General features: G+C 39.7%; 1 protein-coding gene across 5 annotated transcripts in view; it reads right to left on the reverse strand.

Annotated features, from left to right (window-relative positions):
* Window positions 1-4,641: 4,641 nt before the first annotated feature.
* arnt2 (aryl-hydrocarbon receptor nuclear translocator 2) overlaps window positions 4,642-25,928 on the reverse strand; it is a 462,386-nt gene continuing 441,099 nt past the window's right edge. For 3 of the 5 annotated variants that reach the window (XM_043677623.1, XM_043677620.1, XM_043677624.1), the window contains 2 exons: window positions 12,303-12,448; window positions 4,642-6,816 (listed from right to left, as the gene is read on the reverse strand). In XM_043677623.1, coding sequence (XP_043533558.1) covers window positions 6,718-6,816; window positions 12,303-12,448 — 245 coding nt within the window. In that variant the 3' untranslated portion in view covers window positions 4,642-6,717. The remainder of the gene's footprint in view (window positions 6,817-12,302; window positions 12,449-25,928) is intronic. The other 2 variants (XM_043677621.1, XM_043677622.1) reach the window with 2 other exon arrangements.

Here is a 25,928-nt window from a genome sequence, read left to right on the forward strand (position 1 = left end):
GAGAAACATAATGAACATAAATACTTCGATAACCCCATTAGGGTTATATTGAAACACAGGGTTCATGATCTTAAATGTATTTTATTGAAAAACCATGGGCTATTGTAACAGATGACTCAGGGAAATTCATCACTGAACATCTAATGTAAAAGAAGGAAGGCTTTGTGTTAAGCTTTCACACACTCTAGTACCATATTTGAATATTTAAGAACTGTGAATTTGCGCCATTTTAATAGGCAAATTTTAGTTGCATTAAAAACTAAATAGTGAAGGTTAAAATCTATATACATAAATATCACTGTTAAAAATAGCTTGATAATAATTTCAGATAGTAATATGCATTTGGGTTATGAATCCATTTACAATAGAAAATTGTCTGAGAAAGATTACAGTTATTATATTTTGCCCAGGGGCTCTATACATTTGGCCGGGTATATTCTTGAAACAGTTTTTGTGGAATGAAGAAGGATTGCCCTCAATGGCCAACAAATAATTTGTACAAATGTTTTTTTTTATACAGTCTTAATAATACGATTAGAAATAACTGAAACACAATACACCCAAGTTTGGTGGGGTAAATTGCTATATATTTTACCCATTCTACACTCTCAGACATTATAAACTCCTACTTGATCTTCCTTCCCACTGAAGTTAATGGAAAAGAATATACAATTGGTGGCCAATTCACACTCCCCAAAGTTGGATTTTATTTCAATGTTAATAATTAGTCACAGTAAACTGCTCCATTGAAATAGTTCTACACGTGTAAAGAAATAGTTATTCAAATTATTCCTATACTAAACCTTTCTGCACAATTACATTTACAACTATATTGACTGGATAAACATTATATTCACCCAACAGTGAAGCTAAATTTCTTCCTCAAATGAAGTTAAATGGCATTGCAGTGTACAAAAATAACAGCACTTTAGCAGAAATTAGAATGCTACATTACATGAAATTACATCAAAAATACTTACAAAATGCTGAAAATACAGAATATTTCCTAAAACAGCAAGTTCACTGCACATCTAATACAACTATTTACATTTACACTTTACTATTCATCTCTGCATTGTTTCTAAGGTAACCAGCAGAAGCATGAACACTAGACGTCTTTAATATGTCACACTTAACATTTGCTACACTTCATGGGTCAACTTGACAATAACATTTTAATAAAATTCAAGAAGAATGCTTAGAACAATAATAAAATTATTCGACTTTCACACTTTTAAGGCAAAGGTCCTTTTATGGGTATTGGTTCTCTTAACTAGGTCCATGTGGTGTTTATACTGTTTGTACTTTCTGATTGACCAAGGAGAAGCCACAGTTGTAAGTAGTGTTTCAGAATCAAAGATTTTGTCATGATCCCTCATCTCTATTTGGGGCAGACTCAGAAACAGTGATGATTAAACTGGTTAACTGCTCAAAACTACTCATGTTCAGAGCAGCTTAGAAAACAGAATGAAACCATAACATGGCTTTAGGGCTGGGTTGATTTTGGTTTCACTTTTACAGCACTTTTAAAAAATAACAGTATTAATGGGATGTAGGTATTTATTGCCTAATTGTCCTTGAGAATAGCTAAGAGTCAATCACATCGATTCTAGCCTTAGGTGTCTGTCTGTGTGGAGTTTGCACATTCTCCCCGTGTCTGCGTGAGTTTCCTCCGGGTGCTCCGGTTTCCACCCACAGTCCAAAGATGTGCAGGTTAGGTAAACTGGCCATGCTAAATTGCCCGTAGTGTTAGGTGCATTAGTCAGGGGTAAACATAGGGTAGGGGAATGGGTCTGGACGGGTTACTCTTCGGAAGGTTGGTGTGGACTTGTTTGGCCTAAGGGCCTGTTTCCATACTGTAGGGAATCTAATCATTGCTGTGGATCTGGAGTTACAAGTAAAACAGATTATCAAAGACAGCAGATTTCCTTCCCTAAAGGAAATGAGTGAACTAGATGGATTTTAATTGTAATTGATAGTTTCATGCTTACTGTTAACTCAAGTAGAACTCCAACAGCTGCATTAGACCATGTGATCATCTTTGATTAGATTAGATTACTTACAGATTAGATTAGATTAGATTACTTACAGTGTGGAAACAGGCCCTTCGGCCCAACAAGCCCACACCGACCCGCCGAAGCGTAACCCACCCATACCCCTACATTTACCCCTTTACCTAACACTACGGGCAATTTAGCATGGCCAATTCACCTGACTTGCACATCTTTGGACTGTGGGAGGAAACCGGAGCACCCGGAGGAAACCCACGCAGACACGGGGAGAACGTGCAAACTCCACACAGTCAGTCGCCTGAGGCAGGAATTGAGCCCGGGTCTCTGGCGCTGCGAGGCAGCAGTGCTAACCACTGTGCCACCGTGCCGCCCACGGTGTTTAGATTCATGATTCTGAAACAGTTAATGTTGGAGACTGCATTAAACCTCCATCCAATCTGATGATGTTGGCTGGGGAAAAGACAGAAAAGCTTAGGATCTTGTAAAGAGAAAACCTATATCCTAGGTCTCTTTGTCGTCCCAGTTTGAGTGTCCAGCTTACTAATGTAAGTTTTTCCTGATTGCTATAGTGTAACAAACTACATCTTTGTTTAAGCCAAGAACCTTGTCCCATTAAGATTCACTAAAGGTTTTCCTCTACTTGTGTAAATCTATTAGACCCTAACTTCAAGTCAGTGAAAGGGGATGATAGCATCAAACTTCCCAACTACAAGCAGGTATTCATTGGTATTGCAATTAATTATAGAATCATAGAATCCCTACAGTGTGGAAACAGGCCATTCAGCTCATTGAGTCCACACCAAACCTCCAAAGTGCATCCCACCCAGACCCACCCCATCCCTATAACCCTGCTTTTCCCATGGCTAATCCACCTAGCCTGCACACCCTGGACATGATGGGCAATTGAGAATGGCCAATCTACCTAACCTGCACATCACTGAACAGGGGAGGAAACCCACACAAACATGGGGAGATTGTGACAACTTCCCAAAGACAGATCCCATTGGTGGAATCAAATCCAGGTCCCTGGTGCTGTGAGACAGCAGGGCTAACTACTGAGCCACCATGCTGTCCTATTAGTAATTCATACAACAATTACTAGTCCACTGCTACTTGATTACTATGTTTTGCCTGACCCCATTAAATTGGACCTCACTGATTTACAATGGCTTCAGGGCAAGCAATGGCTTGATTTTAAATCATTATTTTTATGTTCATTTCCCCTCAAGGTCTTGGACTCTCCCCATCTTTAATGACCCTCTCCAGTATTATAATGTTCTGAGTTCTCTAGCAATTCTCGTCAATTGCTCAACCTTGATTTCAATTGGGTAAAAATAATGACTGCAGATGCTGGAAACCAGATTCTGGATTAGTGGTGCTGGAAGAGCACAGCAGTTCAGGCAGCATCCAAGGAGCAGCAAAATCGACATTTCGGGCAAAAGCCCTTCATCAGGAATCAAGGCAGTGAGCCTGAAGCGTGGGGAGATAAGCTAGAGGAGGGTGGGCATGGGGAGAAAGTAGAGTTGCAGTGGGAGAGGGCCTCCCTGAAATTCTTGTAGAGAGAGGAGGAAAACTTCTTCAAGGCAGGCATCCTTGCAAGAGGATTCGCAGTAGGGTTAAAATCAACTAGGTAAAAACAATGACTGCAGATGCTGGAAACCAGATTCTGGATTAGTGGTGCTGGAAGAGCTTGATTTCAATTGTTCCACCGTCAGCAGCTGTGCCTTCAGCTGCCTGAACCCTGGCCTCTGCAATTCCCTCCCTAAACCTCTCTGCTTCGCTAGCTTTCTTGTTCTTAAGACCAAATGTTCTGGCAGGTTTTTGCTCAACAATTTTGTTCAATAATGATTCTGTGAACTGCCCTATCTGTTAATATTATGCTAAAGGTACTACAGAAATGCAACTGTTGTTTCAGTGCTACAGTAAAGCTTCATTATTGCATTTCCATTACAAATTGAACAAAAGGTTGAGTACAGCCAGGTTTGACTGCATATTATTGTGAGGGCCTCGAAGATGGAAATAACTCAAATATAACAAGGATACCTAAAGAATATTTAACATAAATTCCACACTGCATGCTAACTTTTTTTTTAAAAGAGATCTTTTTTCCCTAATGTACATAGCTGAATTCTGAGTATCTTTTGACACTGGTGAGCAAAAGGAAATACTTTGAGAGATTTTACTTCATTGATATCATGAGAAATTTGTACCAAGAGTATGAAAACCTAATATTATTCTGGTTTTAATTATCTTTTACTTTGTTGGATAGAAAGGAAATGTTTCAAGGGGAATGTCATGTTGGGACACAATCACCCCAAATATATATAATTTTAAGTGATCAAAATACTTCATTAGGAGAGTTTGGTTATATAAAACTGATAAACGGTAGCTCACCAGCTTGGAAGGAATATGGATCAGCTTATGCTGAACCTCTCAACCTCCCTAAATCTTTTTTCAGTTATCTTCTATACCTGTTACTTTGTGTACAGTTAGCTTTATTCATTGGCTAACTACTAGTACTAGAGGGCTATTCTATTAGATTTTATCTGTGGAGAGAAAAAGAGTTAACTGCTCCAAAAATGACTCAAAACGTTAACTGTGTTTTCCTCTCTTCACAGATGCTGCCAGACTTGCTGAGTTTCTCCGGCACTTTCTGTTTTTATTTCAGATTTACACAGACTGCAGCATTTTGCTTTTGTTCTGTTGGATTCTATGACCTGTTTCCTGAGGTTTAACCTCAGGAAACAGGAAAGTTAAAGAATTTATTTTAATTGGCAAAGGGTACTTCCCTTGGTCAGCAGATTTTAAAAGTACTACATTGTTCAGCAAAGTAGTAAAGACTGAATCCACATCTTTAAAGTTTCTGTAAATCAAATAAAGAAAGATTTTTTTTAACAATACTGGAGTGAAATTTTGATCATTTGATGCTGATCTCGAATGAACAGAGATATTTATCTTTGACAATTTATTCTATACATAATTTGATAAAGTTCTAATTGAACCAAACTATAGTACCTTCATACACCCATGGTGCTATCTAAACAAAATTAGAGAAAAGATTTTAAAAGCTGCTGTTGAGACTTTATAGATAGCCCTGCCAGGAGATGTGCTGTCATGGTATGTCATTGTATGTTTTAGAGCAATAATTGCAATTTTCATTGTTCTTAAAACAATCTTTTCAAGTGCCTGTAGACTTACCAGACTGAAACAAGGTTGGAAATTAACCCAGCATTGAGTATTGTTAGCTTCACACCAGACCCGTAACTGTGATGATGTAATTAAACCACAAAATTAATAATCATGTACATTTCAGGGACTGGTATGTTTTTGGACACAAATAGGTGTATAGTAAAGGACAGTTTCTTAACATTTTAAGCTGTTATTTGTGTTAATTCATATTGGTTTCTAAATCATATTTTGGACGAGTATACATTATAATCACCCAACCTCTGCATATTTAATATGATGGGTTAAGAGGGACCACCATCCCCTACCATTATTGTCAATGTATAGCACTGTAGGACGCAATGCCTTCCCTAACTTGATCCATTTTTACAAATAACACCTGCTGTTTTCTTAGTTCTATTGGTACTGACAAACCTAATACAAGAATAGTCCATGTTATAAATGACTAAGACACAACACTGAAGACTTGCCCATAACACAGCAAAAGTTACACGAGTAATAGTGTCTACAAGATATTAATATTAAGGCATGAATCTGAACATCAAATTGCAACATTTATAATTTTAATAATGAATATAAACGTGGAACATGTAGAAGTACACTGATTATAAACAGTCTAATACAATCTAAGCCAATAGTAAAATGCAAAACCCTGGTGAGGCATGGGATATTACAGAATGGCACACTCACATTGATCTGCTTGGTAAGGTAAGAGAAAAGAAGGGAAGGATTTTGATAGTTCCTCCCTTCCTCTCTGACATTTACACTGTCAAGATAATAGGAACGTTCCTCTTTTAAATTGACAGAAAATACTCCAGTGGTGATACTTGACTGGCTTCAGTTTTCAAGAGATCTGGACCATGCTGGAACTTGCTGGCGAGATGATCTATAATCCAAAGATTAAACCTCTGAAGATTGAGTGTTTGAACACATTGGATCAGATGTAGGAAGAAAATGGTCACTCATACTGAACAACGACATTGTAAAACTATAGCGTACAGTTTAATATGTATCTTTTGGTTGAATGTTTCTTCAGCTCATAGTTATGTTTCATTTTTAATTTAGCTTTAAAGTATTTGTTTATTCAACAAATATGTAAGAAGACAAGATTATAATCTTCCTTTTGTTGGTTCACATCACTCAGACCCTTTTATTCTGTTTTGCCCAATTCTACGGCAGTGTATATCTACTGTTAAGCATGTTTACATTTTTGACATGTATATTTGTGTCCTAACTGCTAACATCTGGTTATGGTAAATTTTTTTCCCCTCATGAAGTTAAGGGGATGATCTAATAAAGTTTGGTTAGACTGTGGTATTCATTACACTGCATACATTTGCTCTAGTTTTCCCAATTCACTGCCTGGAATGTGTGACATAGTTTGCTAATGCTACTGAATTGAATCCATTTGGTTTTATTTAAACAGCTCAAATTTTCTCAAAAGGATTCCTTAAGCCAAAAATTCCTTCTGTAATTATATGCTCACCTCTCAGTGATCAACCACCAGCTTATTAGCCATTTACTCAGAAAATGATGGGAACATGCTGAGATCAGCAAAGTCCTCATTGTTGTAATTGCCAGTCCCCTGTGTTGGATCTCCAAGCATGGACAACATATCCTGCAAGTACAAACCGACTACAGCTTAGAGTCTTGAAAGATCCACGTGCAGAAAATATTAAGCTTTCTCATAATGCAAATATTAAGCTTTATGAAAATATTACCACAAAACATCTGGAATAAAAGCATGTAACTTAAGAGATGCAGCTAAAAATGATTAACAAATGTAGAAATGTAATCGATACAGATGAAAAGCCGCTGGATGGTGTGGAAGGCACAACTAACATTTTTGTCCAATGTCGGTGTAAAAGATCACAAAATTTGGAGTATAAATTGTATAACAACTCACACTTTTGTGAGGTTTGTACTGATTTTGAAAATCTTCCTTTAGAAGTAGACCTCACTCACCAAAATGGCCCACTGTGAATAAATCATCTTTGGAAGATTTTATTTTATTAATGAAGGGGTGTGGACTTGACTGTCCGGGCCTGCGTTTATTACCTACCTCTAGCTGCCTAGGGAAAGGTGATGGTGAGCTGCATCTTGAACTGATGTAATCTATGTGGTATCAGCACATCTGCAATGCTGTCAAAGAGGGTGTTCTAGAATTTTTGTCCCCGCGACGCTGAAAGAATGGTAATACGCTTCCAAGTCAGATAGTGAATGACTTGGGAGGGAAACTACAATTGGTGGGGTTCTTATATATTTGCTGCCCTGGATTGTTTAGATGGCAGTGGTCATTAGTTTTGAAAATTATGCCTAATGAACTTTGGTGTTGTTATGCAGTGCATCTTGCAGGTAGTACAGACTGCTGCGACTGAAAGTCAGTGGTGGAAAAGGGAGTAAATGTTTGTGAATGCCAATCAAGTGGGCTGTTTTGTCCTTAATGGTGTCAAGCTTCTTGAGTTGTTGGAGATGCACTCATCCAGGCAAGTTGGAAGTATTTCTTCACACCCTGACTTGTGCCTTGTAGATAGTGATTAGGCTTTGGGGAGTCAGGGGGTGAGTTACTCACTGCAGGATTCCTCATCTCTGACCTGCTGTTGTAGCCACTGTATTTATATGGTGAGTCCAGTTCTATTTCTGGTCAATGGTAACCTCAGGATGTTGATAGTGGGATATCCAGTGATGGTAATGTCATTGAATATTGTTAAATTGTTTCTTACTGAGATGGTCATTGCATGGCATTTATGAAGCATGAATGTTACTTGCCATTTATCAGCCCAACTCTACATAATAGTGTTCAGGTCTTACTGCATTTGGATTCTGTTTCAGAATCTGAGTTGTGAATAGTACTGTATATTGTATAATCATCAGCGAACATCCCCATTTCTGACCTTATGATGGAGGAAAGGTCAGAGGTGAAGCTGCTGAAGTAGTTTGGGCCTGTCCATTACCCTGAGGAACTCCTGCAGAGTTGTCCTGGAGCTGAGATGACTGACCTCTATCAATCAGAACGATCTTAATTTGTTCTGAAGAAAGGCCACTGGACCCAAAACGTTGACTCTGATTTCTCTCCACAAACGCTGCTAGATCTGCTGAGCTTTTCCAGCAATTTCTGTTTTTGTTCCAATCTTCATTTGTCCTTGGCATGACTCCAACCATGAAAGAGTTTTCCCTCTGAGTCACACTCTCTCTCGTTTTGCTAGAGTTCCTTGATGCCACACTCGGTCACAGTCAGTCAGTCACCTCACCCCTGGAATTCAGCATTTTTCCCACATCTGAACCAAGGCTGTAATGAAGTCAGGAGTGGAGTTGTATTGGAAGAACACAAACTGAGTGTCAGTGAGCTGGTTATTGCCAAGTCCTGCGTGTAGCACTGTTGATAACCCCTTTCATCATTTTTTTGATGATCAAGAATAGAATGAAACAGCAGTACATATGTTGGTTGGATTATCCTGATTTTTGTAGAAGAGTCATATCTGGGCATTTTTTCAGTGTCAGATAGATGCCAATCTTGTAACTGTACTGGAACTTGAACAGTTTCAATAGGGGCATGCTGGTTCTGGAGCACTGTCTTCCCTATTATTGTCAGAATATAATTTGGGCACATAGCTTTTGAAGGATTCAGTTTAATCAGCCATTTTTTTGAGGTCACGTGGAAGGAATCCAATTGGCTGAAGACCGGCATCAGTAATAAACTGAGCTAAGCAATCCCATACCGATGGTTCAGTTCTAAGTTATGAAGTCCTGGTGCTCTTGATATCGAATTGGCTGAAGATTGGAATCTGTGATGCTGGGGACATCCAGAGAAGGGCAAGATGCATATTCTCCTTCACATGCTTGGCTGAAGATAGTTACAAATACTTCAGCCTTTAATTTTACAGTGATGTACTAGGCTCCCCATCATAAAGAATGGGGATGTCTGTGAAGCCTTCTCTGCCACTGAATTGCATAACTGTCCACCACTATTCAAGCCTGGAATTGGCAGGATTGTAGAGCTTTGATCTGATCCATTGGTTATAGAATCACTTAGCTCTGTCTATCACTTGCTCCTTATGCAGTTTGACATACAAGTAGCCCTGTGTTACAGCTTCACCAGGTTGACACCTCATTTGTTGTTCTCCTGATGCTGCACTTGCATGCTGTTCGGCACTTTTAATTGCATCAGAATTGATCCTCCGGCTGGATGGTAATGGTTGAGAGGAGATATGCAGGCCCTGAGGTCGTAGAGAGGAGATATGCAGGCCTTAGGTTGTAGAGAGGAGATATGCAGGCCTTAAGATTGTACAGAGGAGATATGCAGGCCTTGAGGTTGTAGAGAGGAGATATGCAGGCCTTGAGGTTGTAGCTTGTGTTAGAATACATTTTGGCTGTTGTTGATGGCCCACAGCACTTCATGAATACCTAGTCTTGAGTTGGTAGATCTGTTCAAAATCTATCCATTGAACAATGTAGTAGTGCTACTCCACATAACAGAGGGTATTCTCAATGCGAAGATAGGACTTTGTGCCCATACGAACTGTGTGGTAGTCACTCTTATTAATACTGCCATAAACATCTGCATCAGGCAGATTGGTGAGGATGAGGTCAAACATGATTTTGTCTCTCGTTGGTTCCTCCACTATCTATTGCAGACCCAGTCTAGCAGCTATGTCCTTTAGGACTCGATCAACTCAGTAAGTGCTGCTGAACCTTGATGATGAACATTGAATTCCCCCATCCAGAATACATTCTGTGCTCTTGCCCACCTTAGTGTGTCCTTTTAAGTGGTGTTGAAGATTGAGGAGGACTGTTTCATCAGTAAAGTATGTGGTAATCAATAGAATGTTACCTTGCCTATGTATGATTTGGAGATGCCGGTGTTGGACTGGGGTGTACAAAGTTAAAAATCACACAACACCAGGTTATAGTCCAACAGGTTTAATTGGAAGTCTGTTAAGCCTTTCATCTGTTAGAATACAGTGATCGTTTCACTTCTTTCATGTGTAAATCACAAATCCATTTTTTTAAAGTTGCATTCTCTGGTTAGTGTTAACAGCTGTTAACTATTACTGTATTCTAACAGATGAAAGGCTTAACAGACAATCAATTTTTCAATGTATAATTTCAGTTACATCACACTGTAAATTTTTGCTATAAATTCTGTGTTACGATCGAGCCCTCCACAATCACCTGATGAAGAAGCGTCACTTCGAAAGCTAGTCTGTTTCCAATTAAACCTGTTGGACTATAACCTGGTGTTGTGTGATTTTTAACTTTGCCTATGTATGACTTCATGTTATAGGAATTCATGAGGTTCAGAGTCAATATTGAGGACACTAAACATCTTCCTCCTGACTGAATACTACTGTGCCACCACCTCTGTTGGATATGTCCTATCCCAATGGCAGGATGGTGAGCACATTGTCTGGGAAATTGTAAGGCCATTCTGTGAAAATGAATATGTCAGGCTGATGCTTGACCCATCCATGAGATGGTTCTCCCAATCGTGGTACTGGTTCACAGATGTTTGTCAAGAGGACTTTGCAAGGTCAACATGGATGATTTTGCCATTGTAGTTTCCAGTGCCTAGGTCGATGCCAGGTGATCTATTGGTTTTGTTACTTTTTTTGAGGCTTTTAAATGTTTCATACAACTGAGTCACTTGCTAGGCAGGAGGTATTTAGGTGTTAATGACATTGCTGTGGGTTGGAGTCACATGTAGGCCAGCACAGGTGGCAGATTTCCTTCCCTAAAGGGCACTAACTGGACCAGATGGGATTTTATGACAATAAGCAACAATTTCATGGTCATCATTAGATTTTTAATTTTAGATATTTTTGTTTGAATTAAAATTCCAACATCTGGCATGGTGGGATTCAAACCTGGGCTCCAGAACATGAGTTGGATCTCAGGATTACTTTCCAGCAACAATGCACTATGCCACACCACCCACTTTCCATTCCTTGCTCTCAATTTCTTTCCTTCATAAAATCTCCAAAAACTAAATTTGTTTATTTGGGTGCAAGCACACTAGTAGTTATGTTTAAAATGTTCCAATTGTTTTAAAAATATTCGATGGATCTGACTACAATTACCTGATAGAAAATAATTTTGTTTTTTTTTCCCAAGGCATTTTCAGACAATTAAAATTGGGTTACTCTCAGGTGTTGGACTGGCAGTGATTTAAAACATTTTTTGTAGTAAACCCAATTTCAAATGTATGAATCAAACTGGAAAACATCCTACTTTTAAGGATACCAAGAACACCTTTTAAAAAAAAATTGCTGTTTAAAATGTTACATGATTACTCTGGATAAAGGCAGGTTTTCCATTTGTTCTTTATGTAGAGTCATAGATCATGGAAACTTCGGTCCAACCACTCCATGCTGAACATAATCCCTAACTAGTCCCACCTGCCTGCTCCTGGTCTATATATCCTCCAAACCTTTCCTGTCTTTTAAACATTGTAACTGTGGCCAAATCCACCACTTCCTCAGGAAGTGTATTCCACATGCATAAAAAAAATTGGCCCCATGTCTTTTTTAAACCTCTCTCCTGTCACCTTAAAAGTATGTCTCCATAAATGAGTTTGAGTGGAAACACAAAGCATTTCAAAAACATGGGCGTAATTCTGTACTATTAATTGTGCCCAAATGTTTGGTCCAAGGAGAATACAGAAGATGGTATTTAAAACGGGATTTGAGAACCTCGACCAGTGCACAGACCAAGGGCCCAGGTGGAGGTTGGTAGCAAGAGCAGGGCACAGCCCGCAGCAGGTGCCCACCCCTTCCAAATGCTGCTGGGAGCCCACAAGTGAACCCAAAGGGTTTTGATTTTTCGGCTTATTGCACATCTGCTGCTGCTGACTGAATATCTGAAGGGACGGAACAAGGCTCTTGTTTATTGGGCAGCACTGGGCATAAGGGCAAGTCATGAAAACAGATGACAGTGATGCTGCTTGGAGTAAATTAATTGTATGATGATGATGTGATTTTATGGTTGCCACTAATTGTGTGAGAATTTCACAATAGGTTAATTTCTATCTGAATACTAGAGTGAGTAGAAAGTGTAAAGCAAATGAGTGAAATTTCAGAAATAGATGAACTTCATGCAGACCCTCACCTGAAAGACCTCTGGTTGTCCTGGTTGTTGATGTGTATGCTGTTCACTTGCCTGTTGATTATGATGCTGGCCTTGCCACTGAGACCATACAGCTGAACCTTCAGATGACCTTCCCTGGAACTGTCCGCTACTCTGTCCACTCTCAGCTGTGGGCAAGATGTTGATGCATATCAAAAACAAATACTGGCTATTTTTAGAAAATGTACAGTAGTTATCACAAAAATGCTTCCTCCCACAACAAATTAAAAACTCAATGAACAAACTGAGTAGTTCATTTCTTTACAACTGCTTCCTTTTAGAAGCTAATGAATTTACTGTGACATTATTCTCACAGTACGTTGAGGACAATACTGAGGGGATGGGTCTGGCTGCTGGATGGTAGTGAGAAACATCTGTAGCATCCAAGGGTTTGCCAGGAAGAAAACTAGCAGTCACACTAGGAACTGAGATCAGGCAATGATGACCAAAAGGTTAATGAGAAGACAACATGGGCGAATGGGCAGCACTGCTGTCTCACACTGACAGGTACCTTGGTTCAATTCCAGCCTCAAGCGATCGTCTGTGTAGAGTTTGCACATTCTTCCCACGTCTGCGTGGGTTTCCTCTGGATGCTCCAGTTTCCTCCCACAATCCAAAAGATGCGCGGGTTAGGTGAGTTGCCCCATATTATATTGCCCCTAGTGTTCAGGGATGTGTAGATTAGGTGCATTAGTCATGGGTAAATGTAGAGGAATAGGGTAGGGGAATGGGTCTGGATGGGTTACTCTTCGGTGGATCCGGGTGGACTTATTGGGCCAAATGGCCTGTTTCTACACTGTAGAGATTCTATGATTCTATGAAGACCCAAGGCTAAATGTGGGGCCCTAAAAATCTCAGGCCCCAGTTAAGAAAACCTCATTAAACATGTTCCCAATAAGAATTGGATAATTTTATGAGTTCCAATTCTTTTTCTAATTTTTCTTTAATCTTAATACAAACTTTATCATCCAATATGTAATGGTCAAATGAAATAGGATGGTAACACGGTAAGCTTCTGCAGCTAATGCAATATCACAAACGCATACTCTGCTTTCTTAATAGAAAGTGGATTGAAAAGCACTCCCACTAGGCATGATTATAAACCAGTTGACTTAAACTATATATATTAAAAACCTGAACAAGCAGAATACAACGTTCAGTGTGTGGTCAGATAATGCCATATATGCCTTGGATAATGGGAAAGAAATAAGACACAAAACTTGATTTAAATGTAGGTATTAGATCACTCTCAAACCAGTTAAATGTTTTAGTTTTCAGGATGCTAGGGCTAATGAGCCCATTCTGTGTGTGACAGACAGAAAGGGTGAGAAAGAGAGAGAGAGAAAGTGCTGAAGTTCAGTGACCTCTACCTGAAGTCCATGTGGTTACTTACTGAGCTGGAACCATGGGCTGCAGTTTGGCCATCTTTTCAACAATTTAATTAAGCAAGGACAGTTGGTGGTCAAAATGAGAAAAAGCAATCCTTTTCCTAACAAGATTCCTAGGCTGCCAGCCATGCTGATAATTTTGAATGATTGACATCCCTGGGTCAACCTATTGCTTTGAAGGTTCAGAAATTTGTGAAAGTAAACAGCACTAGTGTTCAGCATGTCTCAGCTGTGGCTCCTTGTTTGGGTAGCTTTAAATTCCCATGGCTACACTCTGATTTAATTTTCAACAACTTAACATTAAAACAACAAGCTGAATTTAACCTTTCCAAATTTTAAAAATTAGAAAATTGATTTTGTTGAGTTAAGACTGGTAAAAACCAAGTTGTTACAATACAATATTTTCTGTCTGTAGAATCAGCTTTAGCCATTCTAGAATCAGAGAAATCTACAGCACAGAAAAAGGCCTTTCAGCCCATTGCATCTGTGCTGGTCAAAAATAACCACCTAAATATTTTAATCCCATTTTCCAGCTTTTGACCCATAACTTTGTATGGCTTGAGTACATCTAAATACGTCTTTAATGTTATTCTTCTGTCATTGCAACTATAATTTTGTGATTTTTCAGTAATTGCAACTTAAAATCCTTCGTTAGTTTTTCCCCTCTGTATGTTTGTAAACTTACAGCCCTGTGAGATTTCTGCACACCTACAGTTTAGCCTCATCTCCAAGCCTGATCTTCATTGCTTTACCACTGCTGTCAGTATTCTTAGCTGCTGAGGACCTACTCTGACAGTGACTTTGTCTCCCTCTGTCTCTTCCCCTAAGCTACTCCTTAAAATCTCCTTCTTTGACCAAGCTATGGTAATCTGTCCTAAAGTTTCCTTACGCGGTTTGGTGCCAAAGTTTGGTTGAAAATGCCTCAGGATGCTAAAGCACCTTGGGAGGTTTAACTGTGAGACAAACAGATGCATGTTCTTTATGGGAGCTGACTGCTAGCTTCCAATTCTGGGTTTGTAGTTTTTGTAGTATTTGCAAATTGTTCTCTGATATGTTCCTACATGTTCAGGTATGCTTTAATGTTGTTTGTGAATATTTATGTTAAATCTTTCATGTATTTTGCTTGTGTGGCACTTTCAGAAGCAACATTCACTAAAATAACTAAGGGTGGGCAGAAGTGTTCACACAAGGAATTTGTAGAAGTCTGAAAGGTGGCTTTTGAGGCAAAAGCTATAAAATTATTCAGAAAGAACAGTATTTGAGAAGGAAGAACATGAAAAGATAGGCAGATAATAACAAGAAATGGGAGTTCAGTACTTAGATTTACTGGGAAAGCTGGCAAGTGATAGTTTGGCTCAATCAATAGCATTTTTATCCAAGTCACAGTTTGAGAGTTGAAGTCCCATTTGAAGATTTGACCAAGTGTATGACTCTAAGTGATCAAAGCCATTTTTTGAGCAAAGTGCAGCACTATAGATCAGCTTTGATCTCAGTGAAGGGCAGAATGACTCAAGGGGCTGAACTGCTCATTTCTGTTCTTATATCATTGCTTGCAAGGCACAGATTTAACTGCTGAGTTTGCCCACACAACAGCAACTTAACTTTGAAAGTATTTATTTGGGTTTGGTACATTCTGAGGCCAAGAATGACATTACACTAATGCTACAACACTAGTTTTCTTTAGTACAGGGATGGGTTTTCCTGGACAGTAAATGTTTTGTAAAGACTGGAATAGGGAGAAATGAACTCTGGTATAACAATAGATAGTTATTGAGAATGATTTTTGATTGCAGCATGTACGTTTCCTTTGTTTTTTAAAAACTTTTCTTTTGCTACCAGGCGCTGTTCTAAAGACACATTACAGTAATATAATACTGGAATCTCTAGATTTTATTTCGCAATTTCATGGTTTTCTTCCCAAAACAAAAAATTAGCAAACCAATCAGCAGTGGCTTCACAGACATCATCAGATATTTCAATTACAGATTTTTTTTAAAATTCAAATTCCACCATCTGCCATGGTAGATCCCTAGAACATTACCTAGGTCTCTGGATTAACAGTCCAGTGATAATACATAAGAACGTAAGAACTAGGAGCAGGAGTAGGCCTTCTGGCCCTTCGAGTCTGCTCCACCATTCAGTAGGATCATGGTCAATCTTTTCATGACCTCAGCTCCACTTACCCACCCTCTCACTATATCCCCTAATTCCTTCACTGTTCAAAAAAAATCTATCTTAGCTTTAAAACCATTTACTGAAGTAGCATCAACTACTTCACCGGGCAGGGAATTCCCCAGATTCATAACCCTCTGGGTGAAATTCAGTCCTAAATCTGCTTCCCCTTATTTTGAGGCTATGCCCTCTTGTTCTAGTTTCACCTGCCAGTGGAAACATCTTTTCTATGTCTATCTTACCTATTCCCTTCAATATTTTCATATGTTTCTATAAGAACCTCCTTCATTCTTCTAAATTCCAATGAATATAATCCCAGTCTACTCAGCCTGTCCTCATAAGCCAACTCCCTCAACTCCAGAATCAACCTAGTGAACCTCCTCTGCACCCCCTCCAGTGCCAGTACATCCTCTCTAAAGTAAGGAGACCAAAACTGCACGCAGTACTCCAGGTGTGGCCTCACCAGCACCCTGTACAGCTGCAACATAATCTCCTTGCTTTTAAACTCAATCCCTTTTGCAATGAAGGGCAACATTCCATTTGCTTTCCTAATTTCCTGTTGGACCATAAGGCCATCACCTCCCCTCTGTCCACTGTACTTATTTCAAGGTACATGTTCCTAAATATTTAGCATGCGATTGGGACAAGGCCACTAAGGAATTCAGTGACTTCATAGGACTATACCTGTATTTAGTTTTCTCTTTTGTTAACAGACTGATGTAATTATGCAATTTATATTTCTCAATTTTCACATCAATAAAACAGTGACTGCAGTTCCTCCACTGTCACTGTCAGCCACAAGTAATTAATTTAATTAAATATTTTGAAATGCTTTGATGACATATGGTACCAAAACCAAATACTTCTTCCTTCGTACTTCCAACATGACCTAACATGACGAACAATTAATTTAGCTGAGGCACCAGTCAAACTCATTCAACTTCAAAACAAATAAATTCTTCAGCTCAGCCCAATTCAATCAATAAGAACAAAACAAAAAGCATTCAAAGCCTCTTAATTCAGCAAAGTCCATTACACATAAGCATTATATCAAAAAGATGTTGCAGGGATCAGTGTACTTGTGGCATTTTGATGGAGCAGTATTGCTTCAAGGCTATTGATAACTTTGTCATAGAGTCACAGAGTTGTTCAGCACGGAAACAGACCCTTCGCCCAACTCATCCATGCCAACCAGGTTTCCGAAATTATACCAGTCACATTTACCTGCTTTTGGCCCATGTTCCCCTAAACCTCCATAAAAACCAAAAGACCTGCGAAAGCTGGAAATCAGAAACTAAAACAGATATTGCTGGACAAGCTCAGCAAGTGAAATCAGAATTAATGTTTGAGTCCACTGACCCAAAGAGACTCCTGAAGGAACCCAAAGGGTTCTGAAGAAGGGTCAATTTACCTGAAACGTTAACTCTGATTTCTCTCCACAGATGCTGCCAGACTTGCTGAGCTTTTCCAGCAGTATTTTGTTTTTGTTCCCTCTAAACCTTTCCTACAAAATGTACCTGATCAAATGTCTTTTGAATGCTGCAATCGTACCCAGTTCCACCATTTCCTTTGACAGCTCATTCCACACAGGGACCACCCTCCGTGTGCCCCTCAGGTTTCTTATAAGTCTTGCCTCTTTCACTTTAAACCCATGCCCTCTAGTTTTAGACTCCCCTACCCTGGGGAAAAGACATTGGCTATTCCCCTTACCTGTGCACCTCCTGATTTTATAAACCTCTTTAAGGTCATTCCTCAGCCTCCTACACTCCAGGAAAAAGAGTCCCAGCCTATCCAGCCTCTCCTTATAACTCAAATCCTCCAATCTCAGTAACATCCTTGTAAATCTTTTTTGCACCCTTTCTAGTGATGCCACTTTGAAGGAACTATATACCTGCACCCCTCGGACTCTGTTTGACAACATGCCCCAGAATCCTACCATTAACTGCGTCAGTCCTGTCCTGATTTGTCTTACCATAATACAAAATCTCGCATTTATGTAAATTAAACTCCACCTACTATTCCTGGTGCCACTCGCTCAGTTCATCAAGATCTCATTGTACTCATAGATCACCTTCTTCACTGACTACTGTACCACCAATTTTGATATCATATGCAAACCAAATCTCCTATATTTGCACCCAAATCATTTGTACAAATGACAAACAACAGTGGACCCAGCACAGGGCCTTGCAGCACAGCACTGGTCACATGCCTCCAGAACATACACCCACCACTACCCTCTGTTTCCCACTGTCAAGCCAATTCTGTCTCCAATTGCTAGGTCTCCCTGGATCCCACCTTACTAACCAGTCTACCTTGCAAAATTTTGTCGAAGGCCTTCCTAAAGCCCATGTAGACAACGTCTACCGCTCTGCCTTTATCTATCTTCTTTGTCACCTCTTCAAGAAACTCAATCAAGTTTGTGAGACAGAACTTCCCAAGCACAAAGCCATGGTGACTATTCCTAATCATGTTTCCAAATTCATATTTTCCTGTCTCTCAGACCTCCAACAACTCCCGCACCACTGACATCAGGCTCACCAGTCTGTAGTTCCCAGGCTTCTCCTTGCAGGAAAATCCTTTTTTCTTAAATAATAGCACAACATCAGCCAACCTCCAGTCTGCCAGCACCACACACATGACGGTCGATAATAGAAATATCTCTGCTTTGGGCTCCACAATTTCTTCCCTAGCTTTCTACCATGTCCTGGGATACACTCGATCAGGTCCTCGGGATTTATCAACCTTTGAGTTTTAAGACCTCCAGCACCTTCGCTTTTGTAATGCAAACTCTTTTCACGACATCAGTATTTATTTCCCTAAGTTCTGTAGCTTCCATGTCTTTCTCCACAGTAAATACCGACGTGAATCTCATCCATCTCTTGTAGTTCCACACATAGATGGCCTCATTCATCTTTAAGAGGTCTTATATCCCCCTAGTTACTCTTTGTGCTTATACTTGTAGGATCTCTTTGGATTCTCCTTAACCTTATCTGCCAAAGCTGTTTCATGTTCCCTTTCTGATGTTGCTCTTAAGTGAACTCCTATACCTACTATACTCAAGAGATACACTTGATCCCAGCTGACTATACTTGATAAATGCCTCCTTTTTCTTGACCACAGCCTCATTCAATGATCCAGTGTCCCCTTCTCCTGCCAGCATTTCCTTTATGCTACCAAGTGTTGAAGAAGTTTACATTTCACAAGATATCTGAACAATGTGCCTCCCCTCTCATAAAAAACACCCATACATATAAAAACTTAGTATTAAAATCTACACTTCATGAACCGAGAAAGATAAAGGTGGAAAATCTTTAATGATACATTGAGTGTTGCAAAAAATAAGGCAGTCATCCAAATGAATAACATCTCAAGGTGATATGTCTGTTAAGAGTTTTCCATTTTGTTTATCTCACATGAGTAACATGATTTTTCTCCTGACAACGAAATTAAGTACAGTCGAACCCCTGTAACTGCGGATTCCGTTTCCGCAATTTACCATGGCTGAAAATATTACATGGAACATACCATAAATAATTCCAGGGGGCTGCCAAGGAGGTAAATTTCCCATTTAAATGATAGGGTTCACTCCTATCTGTGGTTTCAGGCATCTGCAGTCGGTCTTGGAATGTATCACCCATGGATACGGGGGACACCTGTGTTGTTCTGCATTCTCTCCTCAATCAGAAATAGGACAATGCCAAGGATAATATCAAGTTACTAAGAAGACAGGAAGAGCTTAAAACGTTGCATCACATTTTCTTTGCCCTTTTAATAATTCCTGTGCATACTACAACAACAAGCACTTATACTGAACCTGCAATATAACAAAATACTTCACAAGAGTATTTATGTTAAAATTGATTTGGAGACAAATATAAATATTTAGTCTGATCGCTAAAAACTTCATTAATAAGGAAGGTCTTAAGCAGAATATTAATGGATGAAAGAAGTAGAGAGATACAGAGAGGAAGCTCCAAATCTTAGGGACTAGACGACTGAATTTCACAAAAGAAATAAGACACTTTCTAATTCCAGGTGAAAAACATTCTGATGCTCTAACATACTTCATAACACAGACTCAACAAGATTTTAAGGAAAATAAATTATGGTGCAGAGTAAACTGTGCTTTTCCTAACACTGTCTGAAAGTTATTGAGCAGTAAATGAACACAACTGAAATCAGTTTGAATGAAGATTATGAATCAGCAAAGGGAATAAGTCACTGGTGGGACAGTAACTAATACCAAACTTTTGCCAATAGTGGCTATGCTTAGAACAGACTATATGTTAATAAATAAAATAAATTGTAAGTGGGGGCTGCAAGAATCACATGTGATTTTTAGCTTCATGTAGATTGAACAAATTAAACTGGCCAAGGTAGCCTTAGAGGATGAATTCATAGTGTGTATATGGGAATTCATAGTGTGTATATGGGACATTTTAGGGAACCAGGGAACGGGTCAGTTTAGACTCAGTAACGTGTAATTAGACAGGATTAATATCCATATCGTAAAGATTCCAATATGCAAAAGAGATCACAATATGATAGAATTTCAAATGCAGTTGGAGGTGAGAAATGTAACTCTAAAACATAAATCCTAAACAGCTACCTTCCTGCAATTTCCCTAGAGCTCTTAATTCTTTAGATTAATCTATGTTTTCTTTAAAATCTTGTTGAGTCTGTGTTATGAAGTATGTCAGAGCATCAGAATGTTTTTCAACTGGAATTAGAAAGTGTCTTATTTCTTTTGTGAAATTCAATCGTCTAGTCCCTAAGATTTGGAGCTTCCTCTCTGTATCTCTCTCTACTTCTTTCATCCATTAATATTCTTAATCTATGGGCGGCACGGTGGCACAGTGGTTAGCACTGCTGCCTCACAGCGCCAGAGACCCGGGTTCAATTCCCGCCTCAGGCGACTGACTGTGTGGAGTTTGCACGTTCTCCCTGTGTCTGCGTGGGTTTCTTCCGGGTGCTCCGGTTTCCTCCCACAGTCCAAAGATGTGCAGGTTAGGGTGGATTGGCCATGCTAAATTGTCCGTAGTGTTAGGTAAGGGGTAAATGTAGGGGTATGGGTGGGTTGCGCTTCAGTTGCAGTAAGACTTTCACATTCTTGTACTCCAAGACTTTTGAACGAAGCACTAACATTCCGTTCTGATTTCCTGCTGTACCTGTATTCTGTTTCATGTACAAGTACTCCCCAAGTCTCTTTGCGTTGCAGCTTTCTGCAGTTCTCTCCATTTAATACTTCGTTCTTTTGCTCTGCCTTCCAAAACGAACAGTGGTCTCAACAATATCCTGTACAACTGCAGCAAAACTTCCCTACTGTTATAGTTTATTTCCCTTGCAAATAAACAATGGTCATCATCTGGTGAGTTGAGAATGGAGCTGAGCATCGAACAAACATCAGTGAGATTCCTCAGCAAGCATTCCTACATCGAATCTTATGATGGAGGGCAGGGTAATTGATGAAGCCGCTGAAGATAGCTGCACTGAAGACACTGCCCTGAGGAACTCCTGGACCGAGAATCGAGATGATTGGATTCCTACAATCACAACCATCTTCCTTTGGACTAAGTCTCACTCCAACCAATGGAGAGCTTTTCATTTTTGATTTCTATTAACTTTAAATTTGCTAGTACACCTTGATGCCAGAATTGATCAAATGCGGCTTTGATGTCAAGGACATTCACAGTCACCTCTCTTTACCTTTGGAATGAATCTCATTTTCCCTATTCAGATCAAAACAATATCATCAAGACTAATGGCCCTGATGGAACCCAAGTTGAGCACTGGTGAGAAAACTGTAAAGTGTGCCAAAAATGGGTCATATTTGAAAAGGTCACATTTTAAAACACTTTAAACATTAGATGGATTTCCAGTGAGGAAAAAGCAATGCATGAGAAAAACAAACTTTTTTTGTGTTTACTTGCAACAGATGATTGTTGGCATGAATGCCAACAGTGCAATGAATTTACAAAGAATGGGGAAATGTCATTTGATCAAACTGACAATCCCCAGTTTACATTATTAAAAGGGACAGCAAACCTATGATTGCTTTTTCTATCTGGTGACAGATATCCTATTTGTTTGCACTGCTTGAACGAATGTGCAAGAATGAAATATCTAATGAAAATACATGTAACTTTCCCAAATCGAATGCTCCTATAAGTAATGTCTTTTAGCCTTTAGACAGTTCAATTTTAAAAGGGATGAAGCAATAGAAGTCTGGAGGTTAACATAAATCTTTGAAGCTTGCAGGATGAAAGTTGGGGCAGCATGGTGGCTCAGTGGTGAGCACTGCTGCCTCACAGCGCCAGGGACCTGGGTTCGATTCCAGCCTCCGCCAACTATCTGTGTGAGTTTGCACATTTTCCTTGTATTTGCTTGGGTCTCTTCCGGTTTCCTCCCAAAATCCAAAGATGTGCAAGTTAGGCGAATTGGCCATGCTAAATTGCCCATAGTGTTGAGGGATATGTAGCTTAAGTGCATTAGTCAGGGGTAAATGTAGAGTAATAGGGTCTGGGTGGGTTAATCTTCAGAGGGTTGGTGTGGACTTGGTTGGTGTGGACTTGGTGTGCCGAAGGGCCTATTTCCACACTGTAGGAGTTCTATATATAAGTTGACAAGACTGATCAGAAAAAAAAATGTAAAAATGGAGGCACAGAGCAAGCAAACTAAACCTTTATAAAATCATGAGTTAAGCCACAACTGAACTTGTAGTGATTTTTAATGCAATGTGTTATGGACCACATCAGACCCCCTCAAAAAATTTGAAGGAGGTAGCGTAGATCCTAACTTTTTCTTATTTTAAAAGTAGATGTGAAGTGTGTGTTCCAAATTCGAAGCGACTGGTTAAACTACTTGACATTAAGCAAAACAACTCATTTAAACACTGCAGTGAAAATACAAACAAAAGAAAGAAGAATTTAGATTAACTTAACTATTGAAAAACTAAACAGAACCATAGATACAGTAACATCCCATAAACTTACCCCTTGGCAAAAAGGCAAATTCAGACATTCTCCAATCCAGGAGGGGAAAAAACATCAAGAGAAAATTCAGAAAGAACAGCAGCTAGGAGGCATTCACTGAAACTTCCAACTCTTTAGAGACCCCAGAGATGGCTCTGCCTTACCACCTCATTTCAAAAACCAGGAAAAATAATCTCAAAGTGACAGCATCGTCACAAACATGCTGATCTAGAACACTATTCCTGAAATAGTGTTGGAAAGAGAGTCTACAGTGATTTTCAAAAGGGAACTGCATAAAAACTTGACAGGATAAACATACTGGCAAAGGCCAGGGTATTGGGAGTAATTCAAAGACCTTTTTAACGGATCAATCAGGAATGATGGGCTAACTATGTGTCTCCTACATTGAAATGCTTCATGAGTTTGCAACACTAAGTTGGCTCTTTTTAAAATCATTCTCTGATCAGTTGAGTATGGGACTGAACATACCGAAAGAGATATTCAAGTTATGAGCAGTCTGAATATTACTGATACAAATTTAAGATAATCCATTTGAACACAAAGCAATTCAGACAAATCCAACAGAGGTAAGCCTACATTTGAGGAAGAGAGTAGTAGTGTAAGATTGTTAAATATTAAAATTATTGGTGTGTCGATTTATTCCTAGATGTCCAAAGATTCAATTCACTGTGTTTATTTGCATATCCAAATACCAAAGACCTATAATTCTCTGGTTTATTTCTTTGCAGAGATATTCTCTGATAATTCACTCAGAGAATGCATGATTTGAAAATTGCAGTTTTTATCCAATTTATTTATGATGCCAATGCTTGATAGACTTTAACACATTAAATTTCTGGGCATGTTGTAACAAACTACAGTTTGTAAAGAATACATCCAAACAATTCTGAGGAGTAAATAATCTGTGAAATTGTAAAAATCTATTTACCACAGGAAGTGAAGCATGATCATGTCAAGAAATCAAGTTGCCCGGCAAGGAATTCAAAACTGGTATGCAACATTTTGTTCAAACCATGGGAGTTTAATTGATATGTTTTAAAGCTGATTTAAACGCACTGGGGCTATCCTGTTATGCTTGCATTTTGTGTCTGAGCATTCTGATTTCCAAAGGCGACCCAAGGATCGATTAACAGAAGCAAAATATTGTGGTGTTCGAAGTTTGAAATAAAACCAGAAAATGCTGCAAGTACTCAGCAGGCCTGGCAGCATCCATAGAGAAAAGAACAGAGTTAACACTCCAGATCTATGACTTTAATCAGAATTGAAAAGAGTGTGTGATTTACACAAACACAAAGCAGTGAAAGGGGTGAATTATTTGGGAGGGGGTGGAGAGAAAAGGGAAGATCTGTGATAAACCGGAAAGCAGGAGAGGCCAAATAATATGATGATGTGTTAAATATTTGATGATGCAAAGAAAAGGGAGTGGCTATGGGACAATAATAAACAAAGGTGTGGTGTGCCTAGAGTTCTGAATGAATCATGATGGGGAGGTACCTGAAAACAAAAAATGAGCAAAGGCAACTAAATGGGAGTGCAGAGGTTATAATCTCAGATTGTTGAATTTATTGTAGAGTTTGAAAGACATAAAAGTGACCTGTTTCAAGATAAGATGCTGTTTCTCGAGCTTACATTGAGCTTTGATAGAACATTACAGGTGCCAGGGACAGACAAATTGTTTGGGGCAAAGTGGAGAGTCAAAATGAATGAGTTACCCTTACGTAAAGCAGACACCAAATCTGTGTTTGACTTCCAAAATTTAAATAAAATGAATCTAAATCTTCACCACGTTCTGAGTGAATAGTGTGCTCTCAGCTCCTGACTAACCTTTCTACCAATTACTTGCAATCTGTGCCCCTAGATATTGCTGTCTCTGGCAACAAAAGAATAGATTCTTCCTGTCCACTCTACCTAGGGCCCTCACAATGGCCCAGATCTTCAGGTCTCTGAATAGCCAGAGATAAAGCCCGCTCCGCTGCTGTGAGGCACTGAGAAGCACGGTTCTCTTGTGACAGTCCAGCACATGCTCAGTACCGGGCACTGCTTGTATTGCAGAGTTGATAAAGAATGGCGCTGGAAAAGCACAGCAGGTCAGGCAGCATTCGACGAGCAGGGGAGTCGATGTTTTGGGCATGGCCCTTCATTAGGACTGGGGAGGGGAAACGGGGCTGAGAACTAAATGGGGGGGTGCTGAGGCTGGGGCCAAGGTAGATGGGACGGTGATAGGTGGATGTAGGTAGGCCATGATTGGGATCTTCGTAGGATACATGGAACAGTTCCACTTCTACAACTACACTGGCACAAACCCCCACCTTTTCCTCTGCCACAACAGGTACTGGAGGGAGGGCTTCAGATACTTAGACCATTGGGATGTCTTCTGGGGAAGGGTGGACCTGTACATGAAGGACGGGTTGCATCTGAACTGGAAGGGCATAAACATCCTGGTGGGAGATTTTCTCGCATGGTTCGTGAGGGTTTAAACTAGTTTGGCAAGGGGGGGGGAACCAGAGCTATATATCTGAGAGTGGGGGGGTAGATGTAGATGGGGCAATGACGGGATGTAGTGAATCTATTGGGAAGATTTCTCACGCCATGAAACAAAGGGATTGGTTAAAGTTTGTCTGCTTTAACGCAAGGAGTATCAGAAATAACAGTGATGAACTTAGAGCATGGATCAGTACTTGGGACTATGATGTTGTGGCCATAACAGAGATGTGGGTTTCACAGGAGCAGGAACAGTTGCTCGATGTTCAAGGGTTTAGAACTTTTAAAAAGAACAGGGATGGTGGAAAACGAGGATGAGGTGTAATTTTGCTAATCAGAGAGTGCATCACAGCTACATAAATGAAGGTTGTCATAGAGATGTACAGCACGGAAACAGACCCTTCAGTCCGACCTGTCCATGCCGACCAGATATCCCAACCCAATCTAGTCCCACCTGCCGGCACGTGGCTCATATCCCTCCAAACCCTTCCTATTCATATACCCTATTCATATGATTCCTGAAGAAGGGCTTATGCCCGAAACGTCGATTCTCCTGTTCCCTGGATGCTGCC

This window comes from Chiloscyllium plagiosum, chromosome 36 (genome assembly GCF_004010195.1).
Source record: "Chiloscyllium plagiosum isolate BGI_BamShark_2017 chromosome 36, ASM401019v2, whole genome shotgun sequence".
NCBI lineage: Eukaryota > Metazoa > Chordata > Chondrichthyes > Orectolobiformes > Hemiscylliidae > Chiloscyllium > Chiloscyllium plagiosum.